This window comes from Eptatretus burgeri, chromosome 2 (genome assembly GCF_056783735.1).
Source record: "Eptatretus burgeri isolate ZD-2024b chromosome 2, Ebu_testis_v1, whole genome shotgun sequence".
Lineage (NCBI taxonomy): Eukaryota > Metazoa > Chordata > Myxini > Myxiniformes > Myxinidae > Eptatretus > Eptatretus burgeri.
Window position 1 is genome coordinate 25,702,248 of NC_140962.1, and position 12,499 is coordinate 25,714,746.

Consider the following 12,499-nt stretch of genomic DNA (forward strand, 5'->3'; position numbering starts at 1 on the left):
GTTAGTCCGCCGGCCACAACGGGGTCGCGGAACTAGTTAGCGTGTCGGAGTCTCGCTCGTTATCGGAATCAACCAGACGGATTGCTCCACCAACTAAGAACGGCCATGCACCACCACTCTTTACTGTTTCACAATGCACTACTCTTCTGCTATTTTAACAGACTGCTCTCATTTCGACCTCTCCTTCATTCCTTGCCTAAAAAATCCAACTATTACAGCGCTTTTTCTCTCCATGCTCTGAATTCGCCTTCATTGCATCCATCAAGAATTGTGTTAAATCGCATCTCTGACCTAAAACTTTTAAAAACCACAGTTTGCTATGGATGCTCGCTTTCCATCAAACATTCTTTTTTTCCAACTTCAGTGCCAACTCACCCCCCTCACCCCTCACTCTCACTCTCAAAGCAACCATCCCACTCTTCTCCCTCCAAGCCTCCCTCTCACCTCTCTCAAAAATCCCCCCTCACCTTTCTCCCACCTTTCATCCCCCTCACTCTTCCTTCTCAAAGTTGCCCCCTCTCATCCACCAACCTGCCTCCCTCCACTGCCCTCTCACCTCCATCTCTTCACTCCACCTCCTCAAATCCTCAACTGCCTTCTTCCTTGTCTCTTGTCCCCCCTCTCCCCCAGCACCACAGAGCCTTTTCTCCTCCTCATTCGGCCCCCTCCCCTCGCTGTTCTGCAATACCCCACACTCCTTCAGCAACCCTCCTTACCTGCCCCCCTCCTCCCTTCTCCTCCCCTCCTCTCCCCCCCCCCCTCCCGCACCCAAAGCCTCCTCCCCTTCCTCTTCATTAAAAGTGTGGACCTCAAATATCCGGGGCCTTCGCTCAAACCTTTCAGATCTTTCCATACAGGTTGCCACTGACAAACCAGACATTATCTGCCTAACAGAAACTTTCCTCTCCCAAGACGTGTCTGACTCCCAAGTATCTCTCCCTGGCTACTCCCTCTTACGGTATGACAGACCTGAGCCTCGTCCTGGTGGAGGTGTTGCTCTCTTCATCAAAGACTCTATTCCTCACTCTCCATGCACTGCTCTCACTCCCCCACACCCCCAGGAATACCTCTGGCTTCGGCTTCCCCTCCACTCCCACCTCATGTTTATATGTGTACTGTACCGTCCACCGAACAGTGATGACTCCATCTACACCTCACCATCCGAAAACATGGACCATCTTCTATCTTCTCATCCAAACTCTCTCTTCCTCTTATGTGGTGACTTCAATTGTCATCACGCCAGTTGGCTAGGTGTGGGTACCTCTCTCACCTGCCATGGCACCTCAGCAAAAGCTTTCTGCGACTCATTGGGACTGACTCAATCGGTCAACTTCCCGACCCGGATCTCAACCAATGGTACTCCATCTCTTCTGGATCTGATTTTGACAAATTTCCCTGACAATATCTGCTGCTCTTCCTTCGCTCCAATTGGTTCTTCTGACCACGTCCTTGTCAAAGTGGACATCTCTCTGGCTGTTATCAGAGAACCACCTCACCGCCGTCGAGTCTGGCATTTCACTCAAGCCGACTGGCAGGGTCTCCGAGCAGCCATCAAACTGACAGACTGGTCTCCTATCACTACTTTCTCAAACATCAACTCATCCTGGGAATTCTTTCAAAGAAACTTACTCTCCCTCATGCACAGATTTATCCCCTCTCGTGTTCAGTTGTCTTACCCTTCCTCCCGCCCTTGGTTTACTGAAGCTTGTGGCGAGGCAGTTGGCCTGAAACAACTTGCCTTTGCCTCATGGAAAGCAAACCCAACTGAGGGCAATCTCAGTTCTTTCCACAAAGCTCGGAACAAGTGTGTATCTACCCTCAGGAGAGCCAGAAAACAACATCTTTCTCATCTCAAGTCTGAACTCTCAAACCTCTCTCCCTCCTCAAAATCCTGGTGGCGTTTAATCAAATCTGTTTCTGGTGTATGTTCCCCCTCCATCCCCTCCCTTACCTCAAATGGCCGCACTGCTGATTCCACACGTGATAAAGCTGAATGTCTAAACTCGGTGTTTGCAGCTAAATCTTGTGTCCTAAACCCATCACTATCTCTACCCACTTTACCCAGTCGCACCCAACTGTCCCTGGACTCTGTATCCTTTTCTCCTGACAAGGTGGAGAGCTTGCTTTCAAACCTCGAGTCAGATTCTGCAACCGGTCCAGACGGCATCAGCCCACGTGTCCTCAAAGCCTGCTCTTCTGCTCTTGCTCACCCTCTCTCTGTTCTATTCACCCTCTCATTTGCCAAAGGTCATCTGCCATCTGCTTGGAAATCTGCTAACATCACTGCCCTGCATAAAAAAGGTGCAAAAACAGATCCCTGTAACTACAGACCAATCAGCCTTCTCCCAATCATCAGCAAGGTGATGGAATCCATCATCGCCTCAGATATGAAATCCTTCCTCTTCTCCAATGGCTTGATTTCCAATCATCAATTTGGTTTCAGACCAGGTCACTCTACCCTGGATATGCTGCTTCTGCTCTCCCATCAATGGATGGAGGTCCTCAATGCCAGACAGGAAATCCGAGCCGTATCCCTGGACATATCACGTGCTTTTGACACAGTCTGGCACCCTGCCCTACTCACCAAACTCTCTTCCCATGGTATTCAAGGCCATCTCCACTCATGGCTCGCAGACTTCCTCTCCTGTCGCAGTCAACGTGTGGCCCTAAATGGAGTTCTTTCATCCCCTCTACCTGTGCATGCTGGAGTTCCTCAAGGTAGCGTTCTGGGCCCTGTTCTTTTTCTGGTTTTCATCAATGATCTCTCGGACTCTCTGGAAAATCCTCTATTTCTCTTTGCCGACGACTCCACCCTCTGCCGTACCATCTGTCATCCCTCAGACCGGCAAGCAGCAGCTTCTTCACTCACTGCTGATCTGGATAAAATCACAAACTGGTCCAACACGTGGAACATGTCTTTCAATCCAGACAAATCTCACACTCTCACTATGTCTCTTCGAAAGGACCGTTTAGAAAACCCCCCCATCCACTTTCTCAACAATCCTCTGGAAGAAGTCTTTTCTTTCAAGCTTCTAGGTCTCACTATCTGCCATGACCTTTCCTATGAAAGTCACATTTCCAACCTCGCCTCAAAAGCCAGTCGCCGACTGGGAATCCTCCGTCGTGCTAAGTCCTTCCTCGGCCCTCTTGAGCTCCTGACCACTTACAAAGCTTTTGTCCGTAGCCTGATGGAGTACTGCTCTCCCCTCTGGGCTGGTGCTCCTGCCTCCCACCTTTCTCGGCTTCACGCTGTCGAAACCAGGGCATTTAAGATCATCGGCATCTCCCGCAATGAAGCTGAGTCTTTGGGCCTCTCACTCAATCACCGCAGGTTGGTCGGTGGTCTTTCTGTCTTCTACCGACTCCTCTCCAGCCTTGCCCCCCTGCTCTCTCTGCGATTTGTCCCCACCACATTTCCACAGGGCGCTCAAGGTCCGCCAACAACCCCCTTCTGGTAAAACTACCAAAATCACGAATCACTGCTCATCTTCACTCTTTCATTCCTCTTTTTTCCTGCCTTTGGAATAAACTTCCTCACTCTATTCTTTCCCATTCTTCCCTCCAGGCTTTCAAAACAGCTGTTCACCACCACCTCTTATCTTCCCCCATCCAAATCCTCGATCTTTTCTACCCCCGATAATCCACCCAAGCCCACTTCCTTCATTTCTCCTGCTTTCCTTCCTGAAAGTCCCTGAAATGTCCATCTTCTCTTCGCCATGTTCCCCGTCCCATCCCCATCCCTCTCCCTACCACAGTTCACCTAATGTGTCTGTTCCCCACTGTTTTGTCCCTTCCACTCCCGCCCCTCTTGTCTCATGCCTCCTTGCTGTGAGTTGTGTGTTTGCTCTCATACGAGCCTCGACCAAGGTATACAAAAAAATAAAAAATAAAAATAAAAAAAAAGAGATGTCGTTTCATGTCTATCGTCAACATTTTCTCGCACAACCCTGATGTACCACACCAGTTGTGAACCAACATCTCTCCAATTAATATGCGACACTAATACATTCTCCTGATAGGCTATGATATTGTGCCAGGAAGAAATTCCAGAGTAAATGGGAGTAAAGTCCCAGTTTTATTCTGTCTGACCGAAATGCTCTACCTTATTATCTTGCATCACCTTCATCACCATCACCACCTTCATCAAAATGGGTCAGTGTCCCACCTTCAATTCCTTAATGGGTCAGTATCCCACCATTTCCTTAATGGGTCAGTATCCCACCATTTTCTTAATGGGTCAGGATCCCACCTTCATTTTCTTAATGGGTCAGTATCCCACCTTCAATTCCTTCATGGGTCAGTATCCCACCTTCAATTCCTTCATGGGTCAGTATCCCACCTTCAATCCCTTCATGGGTAAGTATTCCACCTTCAATTCCTTCATTGGTCAGGATCCCACCTTCAATTCCTTAATGGGTCAGTATCCCACCATTTTCTTAATGGGTCAGGATCCCACCTTCATTTTCTTAATGGGTCAGTATCCTACCTTCAATTCCTTCATAGGTCAGTATCCCACCTTCAATCCCTTCATGGGTCAGTATTCCACCTTCATTGGTCAGGGTCCCACCTTCAATTCCTTCATGGGTCAGGGTCCCACCTTCAATTCCCAAATGGGTCAGGGTCCCACCTTCAATTCCCAAATGGGTCAGGGTCCCACCTTCAATTCCCAAATGGGTCAGGGTCCCACCTTCAATTCCCAAATGGGTCAGGGTCCCACCTTCAATTCCCAAATGGGTCAGGGTCCCACCTTCAATTCCCAAATGGGTCAGGGTCCCACCTTCAATTCCCAAATGGGTCAGGGTCCCACCTTCAATTCCCAAATGGGTCAGGGTCCCACCTTCAATTCCCAAATTGGTCAGGGTCCCACCTTCAATTCCCAAATGGGTCAGGGTCCCACCTTCAATTCCCAAATGGGTCAGGGTCCCACCTTCAATTCCCAAATGGGTCAGGGTCCCACCTTCAATTCCCAAATGGGTCGGTGTCCCACCTTCAGTTCCCAAATGGGTCGGTGTCCCACCTTCAGTCCCACCTTCAGTCCCTCAGTGGGTCGGTGTCCCACCTTCAGTCCCTCAGTGGGTCGGTGTCCCACCTTCAGTCCCTCAGTGGGTCGGTGTCCCACCTTCAGTCCCTCAGTGGGTCGGTGTCCCACCTTCAGTCCCTCAGTGGGTCGGTGTCCCACCTTCCTTCAATTTCCTTGAAATGGGAACATCTTTTATGTTGCTCTTGTTTGTATATTATCTGCTTCTTGCACATTTAATGTTTACCTTTCAAACTTTTTTTTTTTCAATCTATGCTTTATTGTTAATGTGCTTATTAACCTCCGCCATCATCGAAGATGGATAGAGGTTACTGTTTTCACCCCTTTCTGTTCGTGTTTGTTTGTTTGTTTGTTTGTTTGTTTGTTTGTTTGTTTGTGAACAGTATTACCGAAAAACTCCTCGACGGATTTCGACAAAACTTGGTGGGGGGGGGTGAGGTATGGTCCAAGGATCATGCCATTAAATTTTGGACTTGGTCCCCCCCCCAAAAAAAATTGTTCGAGAAAAAAAAATTTTTTTTTTTGCATTTCTACATGTTTTAAGTGATTTCCAACCCCCCCCCCCAAAAAAAAAAATTGTTCGAGAAAAAAAAAAATTTTTTTTTTTTGCATTTCGACATCTTTTAAGTGATTTCCAATCCCCCCCGCCCCCCAAAAAAATTGTTAGAGAAAAAAAAATTTTTGCAACTTTTTTTCAACAAAATTTCGATTTCTTTTTTTTGCATTTCTATATGATTTAAGTGATTTCCAACCCCCCCCCCTCCACCCCCCCAAAAAATGTTGGAGAAAAGAACTATAACTGTCAGCATTGTTGACATCATATTTAATGAATAAGATATAAGGTTCACGTGAGTGACCCAGCAGTATTGGCGGCGGAGGTTTTGCACTCTCCCAAGTGCTCCCTCTCAAGTTTTCGTTCTGTTTTTGTAAATGTTCACGATTTTTCAATGAATTATTTATCAGTTTGGAGATATATAAATTGACATGGAAAATAAAAACTGAAAATTCTGCTTTTCAAAAGTTTTATTTCATGATTTTTTTTATTATTACCTTCGCATTCTGCGAAAGGTTATGTTTTGGTCGGCGTGTATTTATTTATTTATTTATTTATTTATTTATTTGTTTGTAATCTTGTGATTCGTATAACTCAAAAAGTATTAAACCGAATTGCATGAAATTTGGTGGGATGATTGGTTATTAGCCAGGAAGCATTCGATTAGATTTTGGGATTGTTCGGGTCAAAGGTCAAGGTCACGAAAAGGTCAAAATCGTCTTTTTACGATAACACGGTCAATTTTTATTCAATTTGCATGCAACTAATGCCAAAATGTTCAGAATTCAATGCCTCATCCTGTGATATGCAATATGACACAATGACGCCCATACTCTTGTTACCGGTTAGGGGTCAAAGGTCAGAGGAGTCACGACCTTGAAAAATATGCGGTTTTTGTCATAACGCGGTCAATTCTTGTCCGCTTTACATGAACCCAGCACCAAAATGTTCAGAATTTAATGCCCAATCTTGTGACACAATGATGCCATATCACATGTCACCGGTTGGGGTAAAATGTCGGGGGGGGGGGTCACGCCCTTGAAAAATATGCGGTTTTCGGCATAAATCAGTAAATTCTTATTCGATTTGCATGAAACCAGCATCAAACGAGATTACCTTCTCTTGTTGAAACGTTGTATTCACCGAGCTTGCGAGTGAAGACTCGCCAAAACGATGTGAGTTGATTGTTGTTTAGTCCGTAGCCCCCGAAAGTCGGGGGTGGGGGGGGTCATGACATTATAGATATGTGGTTTGTGTCATAAGACCATTCATATGAAACCAGTTCCCCACACTCATACCAAGAGCAAAAAAAGTAGTGGCGGCGAAGGTATGCGCTCTGAGTGCCCGTTCTAGTTATTATTAGTCATTGCTTGAAAATCAAATATCTTTCTCGCCTTTGGTCTTTTTATTTGTTGTTTGATAAAAACGAAATTCTATTATATAAATTAAAGAAATGGATTGATGCATTTCTGAAGGTGTCTCATGAAATTGGGGAAAGTCAGGGTCAGTTATTTGGCAGCCAAGTGTTCATTTATTTCCCTTGACACCCGCAGCCATCAATCGTGACTGGCAAGAAGCTTGGTGAAATTTCATTGTGCTGTTTAGACGAGCTGTCCTTGAAATAGTGTTGTACGTGGACACTGGTGGTTTAGTATGTGGGCAAGGCTTGACAAAGATCGCTGCTTCTTGAATTATTCAGGGTGTTGCCATGGTATCACGTGTTTATACTGTCATTGAATCCCTCAACCTGTGTTGTGAATATGTGTGGTCAGTGCAGCATCCACCCCAGGACTAAAAGACAAACATTTTGAGCATTACTGTAACAGGCACACGAGTACTTTTGGAGGATGTCAAGGCAGCAACTTAACTGTATTTTACCAGAAGCAAGACCTTGACAGAGTAAACCTTACCCTGATGGTCCACAGGAAATGTATATCGATAATTAATATGTGCATCTCAAGTTTTTGAGCAGAAATTACAAACCTCTGCTTCCTTCATTCATCGTTTGAAAGTTGTTTTTTTTTGCTGCTCTTATTTTCTTCTTCATTATTCGAAATTTATTTCAATAAAATTACCTTTAATAAGTGCCTTTATCATGTCTGGATTTCACTCTCGGATGTCGTTAAAATTCACGAATTTAAGTTGATACATTTTCTCATCGGTGCAAATCAGCTCGCAGCTCGTGCAATAATCTTCCTTATCGATTGATAACATTTGACAGATAATGCATAATTGTCAATCGCTGGCTTGAATGTCATAAACTAAGCTGTGAGTACCTCAGGATTTTTCATATGATACTCTGGTTTTTCTCTTCTCCCATGGTTTGTGGCAGGCTTGTGGGGATTTGGTACTCCACAGCCACAGCGTGGCAAAACCCTGTGGTGACAATGGCTTCCGAGCTGTGGACTTTGTTTGCTGCCCTTCTCCACCAAGCAGTATCACTACCTTGGAGTTTAACACAAGGTATTATGTGGGGAATTCAAAACGTTGTTCAAACGAGATATTCTCAATACTCGCAAGCCCGAGCGAGGATTGGGGAAGCGCTTGTGAGAAGGGAAAGAGATAGATGAAGCAAACGAGGATAGGGGAGTAAGATTGTTTTTCTGGGATGCACCATTCTTCATTTACCTGAGCCAACGCAAATGTGGCAGGCTGTCAGAATTGTAAAAGCCACTTTGCATTTGTGGAATTCAAATATCGAGTACGAAAGAGAGATTGTTTTGGTTTTAGTGGTAGTTTTGGTTTTAATGAATGATTCAAAAAAAAAAAAAAAAAAAAAAACATGATTATTTAAATGAATTTTTTTTTTAAGGTGTTGGTCATGCTTTCAAATGGAATCTTCAAATATCTTCAACTACACCAACTCTTTTCCATGCATTGTGCTGTCCCCCTTTTGATCCTCTTAAACTCTGTGTTGTAGTGAGGAAACAGATTTGAGTGCTGAAGAACTGGATTCAGGACTCTTCAAAAGTGAGTCGGAAGAAGAGGTTGAATGGGGAAAGTTAAAAGAGGAAGCGATGCAAGAAGCAGAAGAGACGGATGACGATGCCTATTTGTTGGGGTTATTTGATGATTTTGATGTTGAGGAACAAGAAAGTTCAGAAGAAGAATCTGAGGCAACACAAGAGCCTGTTAAAGGTGAGGTTTTGCCATGACATTAGCCCTTTGAGTTCCTTCGTTTTTTTTAAATCTTGGTCCATATCCGCAGACACAAAGTATCGGGATCATTAATCTCAAGCCCCAATAAGAGCGAAACATCCAAGTGGAGGCTTCTCTTCGGCTTGATTTGTGGCATTTTGGAGAACAATATTTGTTTTGCTGTAATGATCTATCGCCACAGTTTTTTTTTTTTTTTTAAATTGGAGACAGAGGGACCCAGGAAAGATGTGCATGGCATTATTGGCAGACACACCTTACTAGTCAAGCATGAGTGGCAATGGTCATTGTTTGCAAAGGGTGATGGGATTGCTTTTGTTCGAAAATGCTTTGCCTTTGGTTTATCTTGCTAATTTTCCTCAATTATGGGGGAAAAATAAATTGCAGCAACTTAGGAATCAAACCTGAGTGCTGCCAGGATAGCCTAAAAGTGCGCACACTCGTCTCTGAGCTGCCTAGCCTGCAGTTGAATCTCGGCCCAGCTATAAACGTTCATTCTGGCGTTTCGCAGGCAGGGTGATTCATTGTATGCACTGTCCTTCAAATTGACATGATGCTTGTTGTCTTACCTGTTAGCATTAGGTGGTGGATGCTAAAAATCCTACTGTTTTTTGTGAGAATTAGGTGAGTTATCTCCACACCCTGGCTAAATTCCCTACGACGGCCACATTCGATCAAAGCTCAGGCCTTGACCAGCCAGTTCCTGAAACCTTGGGCCAAAAATGTTCCTTGGCCGATCCCACAAGAAGGTGGGAATAATTGGAGCCATTAAAGAAAAAGGAATAGTAATGGTAGTACTGGTCTAGTATCGTAGTACCTGACATTTTAACCATCATCCTGAGAGCAAAATCTGACAATAAGCCAAAATGGTGTTGAGAAATTAAGCAACCTATCTGTATTTAAGTTTAGAGCAGTTTATGCAGATTAACAAAAAACAATTGATTCTACCTCTTCTCTGGTAGATCCTGTGCTGGAGTACCTCGAGACACCAGGAGATGATCGCGAGCATGAACGGTTCGTGTTGGCCCGTCAGGCACTTGATGACAAGTACCGCAGTCTCAAGATGCAGGTCAGCATTCCTCATGCTGGTGGTTTTGGTTGTGCTTGGGGGCTAGCACATCCAAGGATTGTTATCAGTTGAGTTGTCTTAAGAATCAAGGTTGTGATTGCTGAGCAGAAATATTCAGTTTCGACGTTTTTGACTTCCAGCTTATGCGTGAATGGGAAGATGCTGAATTTGAAGGCCATATGAAAACTGATACAGAAAGAAACTTCATGCGTGAGGTGAGCCGAGGTCCTTTTGTCTTTTTCCTCCTGAAATTATGACCCTTTCATTCCAGTTTTATGACTACTTTGTAAAAATGTGGATGAAACAGAGTATGTTAATTTTATACAGGTGCTGCAGTATGTACAAAAAAACTTTTGTCTGTTTCTTCACAATATCACTTTTTAAAAGTTTTGTCCATTTATCCTTTTGTACATGAAATGTCTGAAGCAGTGATAATAATTAGATGAGCCACTTTATAACTGCGGATAGTTATGACCGGGTCCCAAGCCTCCCTGTTTTGATACAACCCTCCTTTGTTGGGGGTGGGGGGGGGGGGTTGAAAAGAAAACTGGGTGGTCGGAAGAGTTGGAGATTGGGTGGTGAGTGGAGGAGTTTTTGGTATCGGTGGGGTGCGAAAGGGAGGGAATTGTTGTCAAGAGGGGGGGAGATATTGGGGTGGGCGAGTTGAGTTGACAAACATAGAGGGAGGGGAGGAGTGGGCGGTCAGAGAGTTGGGAAAGTTGCATTGAACTATACACTGCCTCCTGCTGAAACTCGAACTTGTTCTGTAACTTATAAAGTCATGTACCAAGTTTCAGTTGAATATGTTAAAGGGTATGGGAAAAAAAAAGTCTGAAAAACCACAGGTGGGACGGCTTGACAGACGGACGGAGAGCAAAGCTATAGTCCCCTCTGGTGTAATCGGTCGGGAACCTATAAACACAAGACAATCGGGTACGAGCATGTCAGACTTGGTACCCAAATAGTAATAATGAAACCCTTGCAAGGCACAGTCTGTAGTGGTTGTCATGCTGGTGGACAGAAGCAGCTTTTCTCAGTGTAGTGTTTGTTTTTATTGTAGGGCTTACAGCGACGAGTGCAAGAACTGCGTGCGGGGCAGGAGCGTGAGGTAAAACACCTTGTCGAGGCTCATCAGGCTCGAGTGGAAGCTCTCCTGAATGACCGTAGGCGGCAAGCCCTGCAGGACTACTTGTCTGCATTGGAGGAAGAAAACCCAAGGGTAAAGTAGCCTTGTTTGGAGTAAAGTTTTTATTCCTTTAGTAATGTTGTGAGCATTTCACCAAGAAGTGTGATGACAAAAGTCCCAAATGTAAAACATTTTATTTTCCTCATTTTCATTGCAATGCTAATTCGTTACTCCATAATGATTGGAGGATCAGTGTTCATCATAATTATATTATCATTCACTATACCGTCCAATCAATGGCAGCAAGCTCCTTGAATGCGAATAAAAACAGGTTTCATGAAAAAGAAATCCTGCAGAAATACGACCACCCCATGACAAGAATTATGCCATTTTGGTATTCTGGTACCTCATGCAGCAGGTTTTATTCTTGGCTTGCATACAAAAATAACATTCTCTGATTATCTACTTGCAGTTGTAATGTTACCAACATGAGTAGTGGCATGGGGGTTGTTTTACGGGATGTTGTATTATCTCGTCGATGTGGTCGCAAACACGCTCCCACCATACCACAGCAATGTGCTTCGCGAATGGCGGAAGTAAATGAAACTATGCACAAGCAGAGAACAGTTCCTTCTCCAGCATGAGATTCCTATCCCGCCAGTCTCTTAAAACTAGTTTTTTTTTTAAACCCAATTTGTGTCTCCTATGGATTTACAAACCGGCCGGAATCATGCTGACCTGTTTCTTAAAGAATAACCGATTTATCAAACTCACAAGACAACACAAACGGAGAATCCTGGATGAAAGATAGACTGAAACAAATTAAGGAGAAATAAATGAATAAATATAGTTATCAGAAACCCATGGTGCCACAAGCACACCTATGGATTTATTGTCAGGCCAGATTAGATTTGTAACTTGCTGCAGGTACCATGTAAACCTGTACGGATCTATTTCATGGTCGGGTTGTCGGCAACTAAACAGTCTCCCCCACTAAGTTTATTGGTGAGGAGGGTGTATGATATGGACACCCAGCAGGATAAAGAACAAAACCTGTCAAAGGGCGGAGAAGCTCTTTGTGAGCCAACGGCCATCCATATCTCGTGCCCGACTGTCTGCAGACATCTTCCTGCAGTTGGGTTACTTTTTCCTCGAAGGTTGGTGGAAGGATTTGCACTCCGGCCTCTGTAAAACCCTTCATTCTGCAAAACATACGAAAAATGCAAAGAAATCTGAAAACCCACTCCGTGGGAGTATCACCTGTGCAGCTGCCTTCCACCAGGCAGCTCACCAGATGACCACTCTTTGATGACAGGTGGAAAACCATAGGGTAACCTACCCGGGTCGGCTTGCGGTTGTGTGTGTCGGGGTGGTGCTGATGTGTCATCCACCAGACAGTGATCTCCTTGGGTTAACCTGAGGTGGTCCCTTTGGGTGGGTGCCTTGAATGTCCTATCCCTAAGAGAGGATAATTACCTGTCTCTGTTATCTGAGCTTTAGCGTTCGAACCTCAGAAAGTGCTGCAATACTGATGTTCAGAGACCGGATAGTGGCAAA

The 12,499-nt window shown here is 44.7% G+C and overlaps 1 protein-coding gene across 2 annotated transcripts in view; it reads left to right on the forward strand.

Moving 5' to 3' along the window:
• LOC147031643 (amyloid-beta precursor protein-like) overlaps positions 1-12,499 on the forward strand; it is a 143,221-nt gene that overhangs the window by 76,567 nt on the left and 54,155 nt on the right. Inside the window, exons 5-9 of one of the 2 annotated variants that reach the window (XM_085866215.1) lie at positions 7,924-8,054; positions 8,512-8,729; positions 9,710-9,816; positions 9,957-10,031; positions 10,877-11,035. In XM_085866215.1, the coding sequence (XP_085722341.1) occupies positions 7,924-8,054; positions 8,512-8,729; positions 9,710-9,816; positions 9,957-10,031; positions 10,877-11,035 (690 nt within the window). The remainder of the gene's footprint in view (positions 1-7,923; positions 8,055-8,511; positions 8,730-9,709; positions 9,817-9,956; positions 10,032-10,876; positions 11,036-12,499) is intronic. The other variant, XM_085866220.1, reaches the window with a different exon arrangement.